We start from the raw sequence: 18,895 nt of genomic DNA, 5'->3' as shown, positions 1-18,895 counted from the left end.
AAATGCCAAAAAAAACCCTGCAAGTAGTTTCCATATGTTGCTGACACATTATTTCCTGGAAGGCTGGCTGATGTGTTGGCAAAACTAGTAAAATGTGCCATTTTCTGTAGAAGTTTGGGAAGAACAATCAAGTTGCAGTTCATAAAATGGAGAGCCTGAGATAATAGGGCTCCACTTAGTGACTTTTTTTTTTGCATTCTCAATATCTGTGGTGATCTGTGATCTTTGTCACGTTAAAGCATTTTTTTCCCCCGTCTGTTGCTATCTTTAGCTAAATTAAGATCCTGAAGTAGGAGCTATCAGTGTTTTGATTTATAAATAGAAGGAAAGATCAATCAAACCTTTGAAAGGTGGTAAAGGAAATCTAGTCAGCTTCTCTGTAGGAGGGGGGACCTATGCCTAGAATGGGGGAAGAATAGGAAATGAAGTATTCCAAAAGGTATTTAAATATTCAGCTAACAAAGTTATTGATTTGAATGTATTATCAAACTGTAATAAATGCTGTTTTAATAGAGTTGGACTCTAGGTATGACTAACTAACCTCCAAACAAGTACCCAGCACGTGAGAACAGAACCAGTATCAGGCACAGGCAAGCTGTGGACTGCTTAAAAAGCCTCAATTCGGGTGCCAGTGGGCTGCCTCGGTCTTGGTACCGTTCTCCCCTCGTGATTCAGGTGATTTGGGTCAAATGAACAGATAGCCACGGCTTTGCCTGTACTTTTAGCTCTGCTGTGTTGTGCATGTTTTGTTGTTGTTGTTTGTTTTAGTTTAGTTTCATTTTTTTTAACCTTTCTTCCTGAAACAGATATGCAGGTAGAAGGACTGGATGTGGGAGTCAGGTCTGGATATAGGTCTCTGTTCACAGAAATTCCTTCTATTTTTATCTATTCTATTTCTATTCTAGGGGCAGCTTTTGCAGGGTTGTAGTGCAACAAATAATATTTTAAATTCACAATTTCTTGGGTTGTCTACTATTTTGTTTTTAAAATGTTATTTTCAGTGTCCACAATTTTAATTCTAAAATAATTCTAGAATTATTTCTAGTTTCATGCCTGTATTTCTGTCCCTCACATCTTTACCTGTGGCTTTCTGCTGGTGTAGAGTAGGACTAGTAACAATACTTTTCTTAGGCTTTTTGGTTACTATTTTTTTAAAATATATAAAATGTCTTCATCTTCTTTGCACTAAGAGATGAAAAGTGTGAGAATTAGTGTCTAAAACAATGGAAACTACGACCAGAGTCAGGTGTCTGGCAGCACCAGCAAGGGTTAAGTTGTAGCCCTGTGGGCTGACATCTCCAACCAGCAGGTCCGGAGGAGTGTAAGTTGAATCTGTTTAAACATTTAACCAAATGGAGACAGTGAAACTGCTGTGAACTCTGCTCTGCACCCCTCTGTGTTTGAGCACAGGCGTATTTTTTAAACTGAAAAGGAGAAACCATTATCATAGCTGACTAAGCCATTGTCACAGGTGACTAACGTGCTGCTTTCCATTAGTCTCCCAACTTGTCCTATCCTCAGCGAACGGAGGGAAGCAGTGCAGCAGCTTCATGGGGCAAGTGGGTGCTTAGGACTGCGAGTTCCCTTTCCCATATCATGGTCTAAATGAGCACGGAATCTGAAGCGATCACACAGTGCTGGCTGACGCCCAGCAATGGGCTTTGAGACGGGGAAAAAATGCAATTTCATGATCCTTGCATATCTTGTGCCTTTCCAAACCTCAGATCAAGCTGCGATCTTGCATCCAGGTGCTTGAAAAGCAAACGTGCCCTTCTCAGTTCTGCAGCCTGGGCTTCCTGACTTTCAGCTGTAAACTGGCTGTGTTTTGCCAGTGAGGTTTTAGCTGGTGAGAGCAGGTGATTTGTGTTTGCATCAGTACAGCTGCTGAGTTTTGTGCTGTGTAGGAAGTTGTTCCTGCCACTCAAAAGTATCTGGAAGTCTGCAAACACCTTCTGTCTGGAGAAGGAGCTAGAGGCTGGTATTTCTCTGTATATATTCTTTCTAAATAATCATGACAACGTTGACGTCTTGTTTCTTTCTGAATATGCTAGGTATTAAGCAGAGAGTGATCTTGTGACTCTCATGTACCTCTTATGCTTTTTTTTTTTTTTCCTCTAGATGGTATTTTAGAAGTCTTCCCTGCAGTTCTGCTTTAGATAAGAACTCTTATTCAAGTACCTTTTTCAGGAAGGATCTTAATTTTTCTTCCTGTGCTCACTAAAGCTTTGGTAAGACTTGAGCCAACTCCTAGGGCACAAGAAACTACTCAATGAACTAGTTTGTAGATGGCAGTGTATGTTTTCCACTGATGGTAGAATAAAATAGGACAGTATAAACTGGCAGGCTAGATTGGATAGGAACTGAAATCTGTAATCCCACCCCCCCCACACACAATTTCAGCCATCCGTAGCTTTCTAAGGCTGCGTGTGTGTGAACTTGTTGGGGTTTGTATGTGTTGTGGGGAGGGCTGGTGTGAAAGCCTGCAGTCAGGAGAGTCTGGGTTGGGGTCCTCCCCAACCTTTCTCCCCTTATGCTGCTGCTGATACAGTCCTTGTAGCTGTTACTGCTGCACCTGAGCGAGCAGCTTTTATTCCTGCAGCTGCATCTCTTCAGCGGTTCCAGGCTGCTGAGGTGGTTCCTCCTGTGCCTGCTGGCTATGCTGGCCCCCAGCTGGCTCTGTGCATCTTGGTAGAGAGGTGGGATGGCATGAGAGGGCTGTCACATCTTGTGGCTCGTGTAACGTGAGATGCGTGAAACTTGGCAGCCTCCCTTTGAGAGAGGTCTGGTGGCAAGACCCCGGGAACGTTCTCTAAGTTGGCATTTGGTTTCCTGCCTCATAGTGAATATTTTGAATGCATTGACCTTTTGGGGACAAGCAAGGTGAATCTCTCCAGGCTGTGGACTCCACAAATGTGGACTCTTGCACAGTGAGGTGTTGATGCTCGTGGTTGCTGATGCTCTAATTTTGGTTATCACAGTCTGACTTTGACTTTGTTATTGCATTGTTTGCTCAGGATAGAAGTTCTCCTGTAGTTGGTGTGGGATTTGAATTATTCACTGATCTAACTGTTGATTTGCATACATATTTTATATTGGATGCTTAACCCAACATATATATGCTTAGCACATATAGTTGGTGTTATTTAAAGAACTAGTATTTCATAATTCTATTACCAGAACTGGTATGTTCTCCTCGTAGAATATAAATGAGCTACCCTTTGTATCAAAGAATAAGACAGAGATAGGCATCTGATTCATCAAGTTATCCTAACAGTAAGCTCCAGTGTGTTACTGCACTAAAGCTGTGGCTGTGATTAGGCTTGTGATTGTTTTGTCAAACAGCTTTTAAAATACGTTTTTCTAGTGTGTGGTTTTATGAACAAACATGCAAGCACCTGACATATAAATAAACCTGAACACCGAGGTTTGTTCAGTTTTTCTTTTGCATGTGGAAACTGATGCTAAGCAGGCTTGTTTAAGTAAGCACAGTAGGCTAGTGCTGTACCTTGTGTTCAGTCCATTCTGTGCAAAATAACTGAATCATGCTTCACTGATAGGACAGATATCCAGAAGTTGTCTGTTAAGCTGGTGCACCAAGAGTAGAGTTGAACAGGAGAAGGCACTGATGACTGTAGCAGTTCCTATGTTAGCTAAGACTTTCTCCAGTTTAAATCAAAGCATACTTTCCAGCTTGTCTCTTTATTTTCAAGGTGCAAGCCTCTTCCAGTGGAGACTCAGGGAATCTCTCGTATGTTGAAGATAAAAAGCATTCCCAGCTAGTATCCTGAATGTTGCTTCTCCTATAGCATGTGCTTGGCTTGGGCTTCATTTGCGTTATTACCTAGTATATGAAACCGAAGTCTCCCTGTTGTGTATATGGAATTATTGTATTATTATTTGATACCTCAAATAATTTTTAGGAATGAGTGCAGATTGTTCATAGCACGTATATGGAGTTGCCAGCTTTTATTTGAATAACTGGGGGGAAGTGAACAAAAATCAAAACAAGACAACCCTCTCTTCACCCCCCCCTCCCCCCCCCCCCATCTTCTCAATCCTAATCTGCATGTAGACTTGGAATTCAGAGATACAATGGGGAGAAATACAGACCAGATGCTGAGCACCTACTCAGAGGTGGGAGATCAACAGGGAAGACTTACACCTACAATTCTGTGGTTCTGTGATTCTACACTTCAGAAACTGGGAGCTTAAGTCGGCAGTTGGCCTTGCTTCTGGTTTGGGTGAGGAGAAGAAGATTGTGTGAAACAGTTCAGGAGGTTTTAGTACAGTTTAATATTCTGAAAATGATTTTTTTTTTCCTGCTGCCTTTCTCATCTGCTATTCTCTGCATTACAGTGATTTGTGAAAAAAAAAAAAAAGTGATCAAGGGACTCAGCCTAACAATGTTTATTGATGTGGAAGACTTGTCTGACATGCTGACAACTTGATTTTTAGACCTATATGCATACCTCAGTAGAAGCTGTTTACCTGTCATGTGTTAGTTGTGAGTTTAGATTTCTCTGAAGTCTTGGATGTTGATTAACTTTCCAGAAAATTAATTGCCAGCATTCTACATTCCAGCCCCTTCTATCCCTGCTTCTTGTGAGGCGGCTTCCTCTGGAGAAAGCTCCTCACACAGCATTAATTGCTTGCAGTTGACATTTGTGAGGAGTATACAACCCAGGGATTTGTGCAAACACCTCTGGTATGTTTGACTTGGCCCACAGAAAACAGAAACCCGATGGTGCGTTTGAAGGAAAAAAAGTCAAGCTGGAAACTCTTCTGTTGTAGGACTGTCCCTCAAGACCTGGTGTAGGAGGAACAGAGAGCTCGAATAGTTTCTGAAATTAGAGAAATAAAAGTGGGAGCACCAGCAAATGGAAATCTTGTGTGAATGCTTCCTGTACGTTGTGTTCAGCTGAACCTTTTTTCACTCAGCATTCGGCAATTAGGCCGATGTGTTTTCCTACCAGGAGAAGCTTTGTAACTTCTTTATTTCTTTATTTTCTTGGATTACTCAGCACTGGGTGTGTGTCTGTAGGCTGGGGTTTTTCTATTTTTATTTTTCCCACCCTGTCTAGGCGACTCATCTCAATTTAGGATTACCCAGCATTTTGGGATTTCATTTACCAGAGTACTTCAAGAAGCTGAGCTGGACGTCAAATCCTTGTTTGTGTACTGTAAATTGGTGGATTTCTAGATGGAAATATAGAAATTGCAATGTTCTTAATGTGCTTTGAACTTGATGCCCACAGATCAAATAATTCTGTCCTACAAATTTAAACTTACTGTGATGATTTTGGGGAAAAAAAAGTTGGTCATGGTTCACAGGACAGTTCAGTTCACTTTTGTATCAGCACTGAAGCAATTTTGGTAGTTTGTTTTTCAGCAGTCTTCATTCCTCATTCCCACAGAAGCATGCTATGAAAGGTTTAAATATGAGAATTATTTTTCTTGTGTCTTTGAGCTGAAATGCAGGAAGCAGTTTCTCATCTACGTGCTGAAGTAAGATCAGTTGTATGAAGTTACTGTACTGCCTTTATTTGTGTTAGCCCCCTGTGGGAGTTCTCCACCTGCATTACAGAGTGGTGCAATGCTTGCTGTGTGAAATGCCGGTGTTTCTGACTTACTGCTGAGGTGAATGATAGTTTCATGGCTTTGTCCTGTCAAACGACTAGTTGACCCAGCAGCCGCCATTTTCTGCTGTTACTTTTCCTCATTTGACTTCCCAGAATTAAATAATGTAGGTCAGTGACCAACATAAATCCAGAAATAATGTTCTGTCTCTGTTGCCCTCTTAGCGATGGATGTCCTTGGAGGAGCAGCCTGGAAAGCACAGCTTTGGAGAAGTTTGCACCTAGTGAAGCTGTACATCCTGTACATGCTCTCTACAGTTTTGAGCAGGAGGAGATTTGAACTTTAAGAAAATAAAGCATTTAACTTGAACGTTTGTATTGCCTGACCTTAGGTAGAATCTGTAGAAATTGCAGTATTTTATTCCCACTACAATGGCTTCTTTTTTTTTCCCCCTCATGGTAGCAGTGGAAGACCCCTTTATCTGTGTGTTCTCCCAGTTATTTTCTACTGCAGATCTAACTGTCTAAAGTGTAGTTTAGTCTGAGAAATAGTATTTTATAGGTTCCTGCTACACAACTGTATGTCTGGTTGTAGAATGATCACTTAAAATGTACTGCGGCAGATCAGTGTCCTTAAATAATCACACTGCTATTACTGTTCATAAGTAATTCAGGTTTTCCTCTATCAGGCCTATAAAACTGGTGAAGTCAAAAACTAAAGGCTTAAATGTGAGGTGAGCTGTATTGCAGGCTGGGTAGTTCCTGCATGGCACCAAGTCCTAGAGGCTTCAGAGAGTCTATCCATGTGTGTGAGTGAATCATCTGATGGAGGATAGCATGTCTAATGTGTGTTCAATCCTTGCAAGAAAAAAAAAAAGTCTGTCAGTTATTGCAGAGTTGTGACCTAATTTTATAATAAAAGTAGGGTGCAGCTTTTTACCTCTGTAGCACAGCAGCAGTACTTTCCCGGCATGTGGAGCATCCTCTGCACCCCTCAGCTCAAGGGGCAGCTGTAGCAGGAGCTGAAGCTCACTTGAGAACAGCGGGTATGGATGTGGCACCAGGTGTGTAACGCTTCTGTCACTGTCCCTTGCATCGATTTTGGTCAGTCTTCAGATGAAATGAAAGCTAATATTCTGGGCCACGTAAAGCTTTATTTCCAGGGTGCTTGTAGAGATCTGGTTGTGTATTTACTCTTGTGGGATCTGGTTTTATCTTTGCTCTTGTGGGAAGCTGCCAAGTCAGCTAAGTAGACAAACAGGGAGAATTGTTTGTGAGGTTAGTATTTTGAAGTTGAAATAGTTTTTCAGCTATCTGAAAGCTCTGGTGTAGAGGTTTGGCTGTACTGTAGAACAAAATGTAAGCTATAAAAAGCATTTGGATTTGATCTTAACTTTAAGCAACCTGTTTCAAGGAGAAGTGTTAAAGTAATGGGTTTGCACCTCTTGCATTTTAACAAAGAAATTATGATTCATTGCTAGACTGCAGCATTCCTGAGCAGTCACTGAAGGACTGATGGGACACTTTCTAGGCTGTAGCATCGAGTCCCACTGTTGCCTAATGGATGCAGAACCCTCCAGAGAAGTGCTGCTGCTCTGTGCTCAAGTGGAGCCCATTCCCTGGAGCCGAGGGGGTCTGCAGAGAGCAGGGCGGCTGCACATTTGTATCCAGCCCAGATTATGCAGGTCAGGCAAATAACCCCATCCCGGCAGTCTTGCAAGCAATTTGTGCCCAGCTTCCCCTTCTCTCTGGTCCTGCTCCCGTGAAGGCCAAGTGGAACCTGAGCTCTCACAAGGCTGCAGGCAGCTGTGGTGAAGCTGCACGTGGGAGTTTGTGCTTTCCAGAGAGCACTGACTGTCATCCCCCCTGGCCTAAGAGTTGTGTAAATCAAGCTGTTTTCTCAAAGCAGCTCTACAGAACTGTCACGGCATCTTTGTTTTTGTAGCTTGTCTGCTACAGAGGTAGATGGCTATGTTTTTGCTCTGCAGGGCCAGTCCCTGTTGGATTCAGTGTTCTGAGACCAAAAATAAACAAAAAAAATGTAAAAAGGAATAAAATATAAAAACAAACTCAAGCAGCAGAACTGATCTCACTGTGGGAAACAGTTTCCTTTGTAAGGAACATAACATTTTTTTGAATATAAAAACAATATGATAGGGTTTTTTTCCTCCCTCGAGACTACAACAGTTAGAACAATGGTTGTGAGTTGCTCAGTTAGTCCAGATGCCAGTTATGCAACATTGCAGGTGAAATATCAGTGATGTTGTTAGGATTTATATGGTTTAAAAGAGTATTCAACAATACTTGCTGAAAGTCCTCAACAACTGCTGCACCTTTAGGACTTCCAGTCATTGGGTTGGAGCTGTTTCCTATTTGGCTACCAAAATATTATTTCTGTTAACCAGTTTGTTGAAGTGTTAGCAGATTTTGTTCCCGTATATGTAATCAGTAGCCTTGAATACGGAAAGTGCATAGGAACACCTGCTCTTTAATTGGCAAATAAAATCTTCAGAATTCAGTTCTGCTGTGACTCTGTTGCTGCGCAGTCCTAATTCAGTGATAGGATTTCTTATAAGGTAAGTGGAAACTCTTCTTGGCTGGCTGTGGCCGACTTTGACTGAACGATGACTTCTGCGTAGTAAGCAACTTTGAGTTTGCAAAAACTGTGAGCTGATTAAACTTCTGACCCGGTTAACTTGAGAAATCCTAAGCATCTTGACTAATAATCTGTACTGCAAAAGGATATCGTGACAAGGATGCTACTTTTTCGGTCATTAGAGGATGTGTTGACCTGCTTTTTTCAGGTACTTAATTGGGTTACAGATTTGTTGCACAGAATAATCCACTAGAGCTAAATAATGCTGCTGGACTTACTGTATCTTACTTCACTACAGATTATGTTGGAGGTATTCCAAATGCTCAGTAAACTAGTTCATATTGTATGTCGGTGTTAAATATAGCCGGTTGCTGAACTGTCTCTCAGTTTTAGGTGAAGATCTGAAAGGACACGTGTATGGGAGCAGCTGAGTCTCTCTGTGGCCTCAACTACCTTATTCTAAGGACACAATCTTTGTACTTGCCCCAATACCAATGATGTCCATTAAATGTTGTGTAGCACTCTCAGTAGGCCTGTGGGCACAGATGTTTCATAAAATAGTTCGGGAATATGAAAAATTTCAAGTCAGTATATAACCTGAAGTAGTTTCAGTGTATGCTGCCTGGCACATTGTGGTATATTTGTTTGGCATTACAACTTGATTGTGAAGGCAAATATCTAATGCGGGAGTTATTTCAGTGGTAATGGTTAAAGCCATCTCTGCTCTGACTTGCCACGCATGACTAAGTTGCGGCTCACTGTTAGGAAACAAGAACTGTTTTCTTTTCCCCAGAGTTATGACTGGCATTTTAGCCACCACCTTTGCAGTGTGGTGTTCTGGCTCTCGTAGAGTGCTTCTGCTATTTCTGTGTTTGCTGCTTTGTGAAGGCCTTGTATTCTTCAGTCAAGAGGAGACTAGCAGAAGACAAAAAGTCTTTGCTTAATCACAGTTTTGTAGACTTAATACTTGGAGGTGATTCTTTTGTTTAGGCCAACAGCAGCATCCTTCCTCCCTGCTCCCCGGGTTGTAGTGAGAATTCAAGGTGCAATAGCTATTCTGGTGCACTGCGTGCCTGCTTCTGGGTAAATGCACCTCTGCAATGGCAGCAATGGAGGAAAACTCAGTTTAGCTGAAATCCAGGCAACAGACAAGATGAGCAATATTTGTAACTACTATTCAGTCCAAGAACTCAAATGCTGGATTGGGGTTGGTGAACGTCAGGCTTGGCTCGTCCCAGTCCTGTTTGTGCTACCTGCTCAATCAGATCTCTCAAAAAGGAAGACTTGAACCTTGACCTTCCCAGGAAGCGTTGTAATAAACGTGCTATTGTCTTGTTTGAGTTTTAGCTCTCTGCTTTCATTTCAACCTGAAAGTCAATCCTTACTTGTACAGGAACTTAGGTTGCTGCTGGTAAAAATGCCAATTTTGATAAAACTGGAGGGGCTTGGAGGGGAAACACACTGAAAACCCAAAAATATCTTATTGAAAAGTTTGTGACTGTAATTTAACTGGGAAGTAATAACTTAATGTCATTTTTACAAGTTTCAAAAGTGACAGGCTGAATACTGATCTTGTGGAAAACCAGGCACAGTCCTTGTTTGTAGTAGCATTTGCTAAGCTAGTGATAGCTAAGTATATAATTGACCATGTATTGCAGTCGTACCACACCACAGTTTGAAATCCCTGTGCTGCTTGTAGCAATTAATACTATCTTAACGAAGCTAAGAATGAGTGCCTGGTTAAGTCCCAGCAATGGAAAGTGCCAGAATATCCAAGTGAGAGGCTTGCTGGGATTCTGACCTGCATGTTCAAATAGGTAGCTTTGGTTTTGTTTGATCATGTGCTTAATCTCAGATAATAAAATACATTTGCTTGCTTGTGCTGCTTTATAGCTAGGGTTTGTCACCAGCTTGTGTGCGCTTATCTCTTACTTCCGTGAGTTTCACCTGGCCTGGTGCTATAAAACAGTGGGGAAAGGCGTGAATTTGCAGAACTTCCTTGTCAGGCTGTTGTACCTCCAAATACCCCAATGCTAGATCCCAGTTTTAGACTTTTTTTTTTTCCAAATGTCTTTGGGTAACTGAGTAAGAGAAGCATTTATTTTACTTTTAAGAAAAGTCAGTGGGCCAGTCTTCCATTTCTGAATGCAGAGTTCTCCCAGAACATACTTTAATAATTCCCAACTTCTGATTTTTATTTTAAAGGATGCAAAATTCTGTTACCAAGACACTGTATAAATCCATTGGAATGGCTGATTCTTCTTGCTTACAAACAACAGCCTAAACTTGGAAATAGAGACAGCAGCCTAACAGAACTTGTGCATTATTTCTGCTTACCGTGGCAAGTGTCTCATATTGATTTTGATTTTTCAAATGACTTTGACTAAAGCATATAGAAGTTGCTTAGCTATAGTGCCAACACTGATGGTATTGTGTGTTCTTAGGCAAGTGGTGATATTACCAGATGAGCACTTCTTGTAATTCACTTCTAGGAGCATGTTGCACTTGTAATGTTATAAATGTTTGGGTAAAGTTGTTCCAGAAGCTTAACATCCTCTTTTCTCATAGCATGAATTAGCACGGACCCAGACTCATCAGGATGGGAAATAACTCAAGTTACACAGGAACACTTCTAGCCTGCCTTCCTGCTCGTAGGAGCGCACCCTTGACTTTCAGATCTTCCCACACCACCCACCGTGGTACCGAACGTGCCAACATAGCTGGTGGGTTGGATTGAGTGCTAGGACTACGTGGCTGAAAGCACCCAGTTCCAGATGGAGCACCAGGAAAAGCCTAATTGTTACTGCATGCCTTGTAAGAGTACTGCAAGCTGACTTGCATTCTTGTAGTAATTTGGAAACTTGCAGCTTGACTTATTTATACTAATTGCTATGGTTTTGGCTCTAATTTACCCAGCACTGAACCAGTCACACTCTGTCCCCTGGTACTTTTACAGTGCACATGCAAACGGCCCTAGCCTTGTAGATTAGTAGAAGCTGCAAAATCTTGCTCTGAACCCTGTTCTGCATGTTGTAGTGTATTTCTCCTGAATCTGGGGCCACTGGCAGCTCATCTCTTGTCTTTTTAGAATTTGCTTGCCAAGCTCCCTTCCCTTGTTTTCCAAAGCAGTGCTTCCATTCCCACAAGCTCTTACATGTATGGTGAGGAAGGGAAAAGACTAGAGGCCTGATAGATAAACTCAAAATGAGTTTAATAGTAGTATTTAGTTCAGAGAATTCCCTAAGTCCATTAGTTTGTCAGGAACAGTGTATTCTTGGGAAAGAATATTCTTGGGAAGGGCAAATATTTTGTCTGCGTATCTGCTACTGACCACTCATAGAGGAAGTAGTGGCTGTGGTAAACGTCATTTGACCTAGTGTAGCAGGTCATAAATGTAAAGAACTTCTTGCCACCAGGAAGCTTATAAGCCTGATGAATGTATGTTCTGAACATATGAACCCTGCCTGCAGAGTTACAGAATGTAAATTTTTGAGGACTAATGTTAATTTATGTTACAAATTGTTATATGCTATAGTTAAGCCTTAGAAATGTCTCACTTTGTGTGAAAGACACTTTTAGACTGTAAATGTGGGTACAAAGCAGTATTTGAAGCTGATCTAATGGATTACTGAAGTGAAAATCAGCTTTAAAATAGTAAAATCAGAAGTATATTTTTGCATATGTTCTAGTTAATGGTGGACTGAGCAAACAGAACTCTGTCCGTACATGTACACATATATATATGCAACTTAAACTCACTTATTGATTTTTCTATTTGGTCTCAAAGCTACTTTTATTTTTCTTGGAGCTTCTTAAGCATTGATTATATCAAGGTTTACTTAGCCGTTTCTCTTGTGTTTCAAATGTTGACGTATTAGCAATCCATACTGTAAGCTAAGATGTCATTCTTTAAATTCTTGAGACCTGAGTCTTGCTAGTTGGCATAGTGGAGTTCCCCACTTTCTGTAGTGCAAAGGCTTTTGAAAGAGGTAAGAATGCTTTTTGCACCTGAGCTAATGCTAAAGCAAAATGAAATCTCTTAACTTCTTGTTGCATGACTAGGTGAGCAAGCTGTATTGTGTGTTATGGGTTTGTCTTCAAACAAGTAGAAACTAGTTTGTGTGTGTCAAAACAACGGTGAAAGCAAAGCTTGCAAACGTTTTTCAGAAGTTGATTCTGTGATTGACATAAATCAATGGAAAAATATTCAGGAGAGGTTCTTGTCCTGCCTCCAGGGACGACTTTTGTGGATGAACTCTTGAACCTGTCTTCCATTTCATAATGGAGCATTAAAATAAGGGTGCTACAATTGTTCATGCGTCTGTGGGGACTGAATAATAGTGGGTGTGCAAAGGATCTAGACCAGCCATAAGGAACTGGGAGAGTTTAAGCAGGAGCTGTCTAGTCCAGCATTTCATCTTCAGTGCCTTTTGTTTTGGAAATGGTTGGAGAGAAGCAGAGAGAGGGCTACTGTCTTATTTTGGTGGCTTGTTTTCCCCATTCTGCAGTCTTTTAGCATCTGTCTCAGACTGAAGGTAAAAAGTTCCATGTAAAGAAAAGGTGGTGGGCTAAAAGCATCTCTGTGTTTGGTCTGTTGTGAGCATACAACCTCCTGCAGATCTAGAACAGTGCTGCATTTATACTCAAGACTTTGTGGACCCTACAAAATACACTCCAGATGTGTGGAGATGTTCAACACCTGTCTAATTTCCTTGTTCCTCAGCTGGGAAAAGCTGCCTTATGACCTTTGTCAGTGAATGAGTCTTCATCCTGGTTGCCTTATGGATCCAGCAAACTGTCCCTTATGGTTAGACACTGTTGCTCTGAGAGGGTCACTTCTTCCTGACAGATCTGATTTTCTGCTCTACATCTGCACTGTCTTGCCTAGCTTTCAGCTGTGCTCTGGTCTTATTTCTGGTACTAGGGACCTTTCATATGGACTCATGTTACAGAGCTCATTGGACTGCTTTGGGTGCTTTGTATTTCGTCTCTCAAATCTCTCTCCTTTCTTGACCTTGTGGTTTTGGTACCTGGGTGCAGTCTCAGTGCTTTCTAGGCACTTGTCCTTACAGGTGCAAGGGCTTTTCTTTAATCTTGTTTTCTTTTTGCCACATCAGCCTCCTCCCTGCTCTCCCCTGGAGAGCTCTTTCCCTTTCTGTAAGGTTTTAGGTGATGATATGCAGCTCTTCTCTACTGTAGAGGACCCATCATTGGGATTGTTCCTCCACTTTCCTAGTCTTGTGTCTTTATTGAAGATGGAGGCTGTTGCTACATAGGAAATTCCTTTCCTGTGACTCCGAAAGGGTTCTATGTGCATCTACCTGTTGGCTACTCCAGTGGTGCTGGGGTAGTATACTGGTGTAACCCTTAGAGCTAACTAGGAATCTCCTTGTCTTCTCTTCAGTTCAGCTCAGGTACCTTTGGAAAATTCCATAAAGACCTTGAGTTGCTTCTGCTGTGCATGCTTCCTCAAAATGCAGGCAGAAAGGCCTTCAACACAGTGGAAAAACACTGGGCTTGTTACTGCTCACTACCATCTCATCAAGGGATGAGAGGGATGAGCACTGAAGCTCTTTCTTCACTAGGATTCTTAGTGTTGCTGCTGTGTTGCTTCTCTCGCATCTGTTCTAAACATATGCTTACACAGCAGCGTTTTGTCATTATTACAGTTTAGATCCCTCTTAATTTTCTATCTTCATGCAAATTTGTATATAAGAACATATATACATGTGACCATACTTGGTCAGCCTGAAGATCTGCCAAACTCTGTCCTGCCCCCAGCAGTAACCAGTGCTAAATGCTGAAGAGTATAAAAACAGGCGAAGTACACAGCAATTCTTCCCTGGAGTTCTCCAAGCTGCTTGCAACTTGTGACAGAGAGGTTCTTCAGTCAGTCTGGTGCTCAGTTTGGACAGATTTTTCTTTCTAGAATCTTATTTTTGAGCCTATGTAAGCTTTTGGCTTCCAAACACTACATGCTTTATGAGGAATTGTGCCCTGTTGTTAAGCACTTGCTGTTGGAAGAAGGAAAAATGAGCAGGCATTTGAACATCTGGTGTCTCAGCAGGAAGATGATATCTGGACAACTAAACCTTTCTTGTTGTTCCTTTGCTTGTATGGAAGCTAAGAATCTAGGAATGCAGCCCTAAAATCACACTTGATTACAAAGGACCAAAGAGTTCAAAAGTTGCTTGGCACCCATGGGAGGAGAAATGGCTGGGGAAATTAAACTTTTATGGTTATCGTCATTGCAAAAGCCTAACTTCCTAAAGGAAGTTGGTCAAAATGGCTACACTTGAATCAAGTCACAACTAATAGCTTAAGAATGTATAATGTCGTAAAGTTCTGGTTTGTCTAATAGTTTTTTTATTTCTTTTTAATTCTAGAACTTTTGAATCCTCTTGGAAAGTATGAAAACAAGGAACTGCTTTTTAAATATCTTTTTGGATAGTTGACATGTTCCAGGGAAAAGCTTTTTTTTCTGCAATATTCAGTAGAGTCTGCATTCTCTGGGATTTTAAATAAGCATAAAATGAAAATAGTTTAAAATTTCTCTCTCAAAATGAATATTGAAAAGTCAGATGACAAAGCAAAGAATGGCTTGAAGTCTTCCTTACTTATAAGGGATGAAAATGGAAATAATTACGCATGTGACAAAGCTACACCTTCCTCAAACAATTGTGCCACCAAATTGCATGGTAATTCAACTGACCAAAATATAGTGAGTAAGCATGAAGATGATACTGTTCTTGAAGATAAGAGTGACTTTGGAAGTATTCTTTTAAAACAGCAGCATATTGACACACATCATCTACAGATGATGCCTGGTAAATATAACTGCTCAGGAGCTCTGTTGGGAGATACAGGTGCTGCATGCAAGTCTTCTGTGACCGGGCAGACCTGTGTGTATCCTTTGAACTGTGACTTGAAAGAAATGGCAAACTTCCTGAAAGATAATGTGGCTGTGGCAGAAATGCAAGATCAGAGTCTTGAACAATTGGTGCCTTACAGTCAGTCTGACTCAAACTGTGCATTACCTCTTCCTGCTTCAGAGCAGAACGTGCAGTCCACGATAAAAGACAGGGTACGCTGCCACCTGAGCACATTGGATGTTACTAGCGTTTTAGGTGGAACTGTGGAAATTGATCAAAATGATGATGTGCATCTGAGTGAACGCTCTTCTGATGACGTACGTATGAGAGAGAAACTTGGTGCAATCAGCTCAGAAAAAATCCCAAATTTCTCCTTTACGATAGTGGCTTCAGGAAGCCCAGATGCCTATTCTGAACTTGAAGGACGTTGTCCTGCCTCTGCAGGTGATGAACACTATATAGAAAACACTAACAACGTTGATAGAGCACCACAGGAAGCAGAAGCACCATCTGGAAAACTAGCTGCTGGATGTATAGATGCTTGTGCGCATGATCCATGCGCTAATACATATGAAGATCAGCAAGCAAAATCCTTGCAGAATACTGCTGGCCGTGATGAAACTGGGAATTCCACTGCTGAAACACGCAAGGATAGTCCCGTAAATAACGAGCACCTTTTACCAGTAGATAACGGTGATAGAGAACAAGTATCAAAGAAAAACAGTGAACCCTTAACCAAAGAACAAAGCATCTCTGGAAATGCTGCTTTTCAAGATATGCGCAACACCCCTTTTGTGTCTGAAACGACACCTTGCAGTGTACCAAAACTAAAGAAGGCTGTTATGCCTGAGCTGAAATGTGAAGCAACTTTTGTGGTCTTCAGTCCTTTGGCTGATGAAAGAGATTCTGCTCTATTTACTTCAACTCCTAAGGAGAGATCAAAAAATACAACTTTTTCTGTTCCAGCTGTGGCAGAACTTGGAGACAAGTCTACTAAACTGCGACCAAGTGAGGTGCTCATAGGAGAACAAAACAGAAGGCCTTTGCTTAAAGCTAATTCAGGTCAAATTACGGGAAAAACATTGGGCAGGTCTCCTGTTGTGTCAACAATAACCAAAGCGAGGAAATCTGAGATTGTTAGTTTTCCCAAACCTAATTTCAAGAATGTCAAGCCAAAGGTTATGTCTAGGCCTGTGCTGCAGCCAAGAGAGTGTGCGCACTTAAAACAGTCTCCCCAGTCCCCCCAGCTGTCAGCCGCCTCCTCATCCTCACTAGCTGCTTCCCCAAGGCAATTGTCCCCTTCTGTAAAAGTACTGAAAAAGAAAATAGATCTAGCTAAAGATACTAAAGTGGAATTGCCTGGGAATAAGCCCCATAAGCTACATCTTAACAAACACTTCTTCGCTAGCCAAGTCGTACATGCCGCAACACATCCCCGAAACGCTTCCCACAGGGCTTCAAAGACACCTGCGTTGAAGCAGAACCCGGAAGACATTGGCAAGGCAGGCACTACCGCTTCAGCATGCTCCTCGCTCTCTGCTGCGCTTCCAACATGCGTAGAGGACTCCAAGGAGATGCGGAGTGATAAAATGGAAAGTTCAAACTTGTTAATGCAGCCCTCTGCTGAAAACATCCACCCGACGGGAGGTGAAAAAGAGCAAAACAACAACATGGGAATTCTTCTGGAAGCACCGTTGTTAAAAGATGTGGCAAATGAAACGTTTGACCTATGTTCTGTTCCTGTGGTAAGCTTTTGAAATTCAATTATTTGATGATACGTTTTGTACATTTGAAAAAAAGGGGGTTCTGCATTGCACAGTGCTGAATGGGAACTGAGGGATGGGTTTTGTGTCTGCAACAGCAGTTGTAACATTGATTTCTGGGCTGAAATATCTTCCTGTTAAAAGGAGAGAAAAAATGCAAATTTTTACAAACTGGCTGAACTTCTATCTAAACAGTAAGCACTTGACCATTAAGTGGCTTACTTTTTTTACTTAACCGTTAAGTTGCTTACTTGAAGTGCTTTTTAGTGTCTTTAGCCTTCATCTTCTTCCATAGTATGAAAAGCTTTACATGAAGTCTCAGTAAGATTTCTAGTAAAAGCACGCATCTAAATTTCAGTCTAGCTAGTAAAGTCATGCAGTGTTACTTGTTAAGATTTCTACAAATATAACTTCTAATATGCACTTTTATCAAGATAATTCTAGTGGTACTGTAATTTTAGATAGATCTTAGAGATAAATTGCTGTTTTCAGTAATCTTTTTTTCTTTCAAAGCATAACTTAATTCTAAAACATACTTCTAAAATTTACATATAGAAATGTCTGCATATATTAACAATATCATGTAACACAAAACCCCAAGACCGACAATTTGGTGAAGCGTTTTTAACTTCTTAATTTCACGGTCTGCTTTGAATAATTTGGGAGTTCGTTTATTTGAGTAATGATGGGACTCATTAGAATAGTTAGAGTAGCCAGGATCCACTCTTTGTGCAGAAGGTGGATGCCTTTTTTTGGGCAGTCGGCCAACTGGAAGGTGCGAACTTCCTGGCCGGAAGGTATGTGTGCATGATGGGTTGGGAAACGTTTTCAGACAAGTCAGCTACCTGTCAGGAGCAATGTACTGCTTTTAAATACCTCGGAAAGAGGTTTCAAAGAAAAGGAATGGTAGGAAAGAAGGGAAGAGCTTTGGGGTTGGGTTGGCAAAAATCTCTTTACTCAATGTAACGTAGGCAGGGTATGGTACAAGTAATGATATATAAGAATTCTGTATAAGAGGTAGAGGTAGGAGAAAACAACCTATAAACCAGTTGTTTTAAACTTGTCCTGAATTGATAGTTTTTGGCACTTGAATGTGAAAGGGTTTACGTGTTCCTCTGTCCAGACCTAAGATCTAGGCCAGGAAACCTGTGACAGTGGCTGGGAAGTTTTGGGTTGTATATGACAACTAACATTTTAGTGCATTAACTTGTGTAGATGCTTGGTAAAGAATTCGTCTTGAGATTAGGTACAGTCATACAATCACATGGCTCAGTTAAAGCTTGGAGGGGCAAGGAAGGAAGAAAGTGACATTAAATGGCCTCTGTAACCTCTTTAACATGTTGGTCGTTATCAGTGACTATCTTCAAACTTCTAGTTTTGTGTCACTGGAAACCATTTAAGAGAGTCGTCGAAGTTCTGAAGCATAGGCGATGTTGCTGACTGCTTCTTTGGTTGGACCGTGTAACAGCAACCAGCTAAGCACGTCCCTTACCTGTGTGGTCAGTATTTCATTACAGATGCTAGAAAGGGAAACAGCTTCTCATAGTGGTCATGTTTTGTGTTTTTTTTTTGTTGTTGTTTGTTTTAAAACAGATGTCTTCTGTGAAAGGTGGGACAGCACAAGTGAAATATACACCAAAGAAAGTCCCAGTCACGCCACGAGCTGTATCAGCATCCAAGGTTAAAATGGTGCCATCTGTGTTTCCCTTGAAGAGAGGAAGTGAAAACAAAAATACCTGCGCAATTAAAGCACCTTCTCAGAAAGGAACTGTTCTATCATCAACCTCTGGTATGAGAATTTTTCACTGGAATGCTACCACTTAGTTTCTTAAAATTAAGGTATTGCTGTAATCTTTGCTTTTTTTGATGGAACAGAGCTGCCTTTTTGGTGTTAAATGTGATTCTATCTAAATCGCTACTCTGAGGCTTAAAAGAAAGGTAGGTTCTACCTAATCATCTTAAAATCCCATCTTTTAAGGAGTGTGTTTAGGGGTGTGTGGTTCTATTAGAAGAAACAGTATTTAAACATTATTTGTAGTTTGCTTATATAGCAAAACTTAGTGGAAGTACAACTGAAATTCCTCAAAA

The 18,895-nt window shown here is 41.1% G+C and overlaps 1 protein-coding gene across 4 annotated transcripts in view; it reads left to right on the top strand.

Annotated features, from left to right (window-relative positions):
• Nucleotides 1-18,895, top strand: part of MTUS1 (microtubule associated scaffold protein 1) — a 113,165-nt gene that overhangs the window by 13,177 nt on the left and 81,093 nt on the right. For all 4 annotated transcript variants that reach the window (XM_040556934.1, XM_040556935.1, XM_040556936.1 and 1 more), the window contains exons 2-3: nt 14,559-16,789; nt 18,401-18,596. In XM_040556934.1, coding sequence (XP_040412868.1) covers nt 14,735-16,789; nt 18,401-18,596 — 2,251 coding nt within the window. In that variant the 5' untranslated portion in view covers nt 14,559-14,734. The remainder of the gene's footprint in view (nt 1-14,558; nt 16,790-18,400; nt 18,597-18,895) is intronic.

This window comes from Cygnus olor, chromosome 4 (assembly GCF_009769625.2).
Source record: "Cygnus olor isolate bCygOlo1 chromosome 4, bCygOlo1.pri.v2, whole genome shotgun sequence".
In the NCBI taxonomy this organism is placed as follows: Eukaryota; Metazoa; Chordata; class Aves; order Anseriformes; family Anatidae; genus Cygnus; species Cygnus olor.
This window is presented reverse-complemented; position numbering and strand designations above follow the sequence as displayed.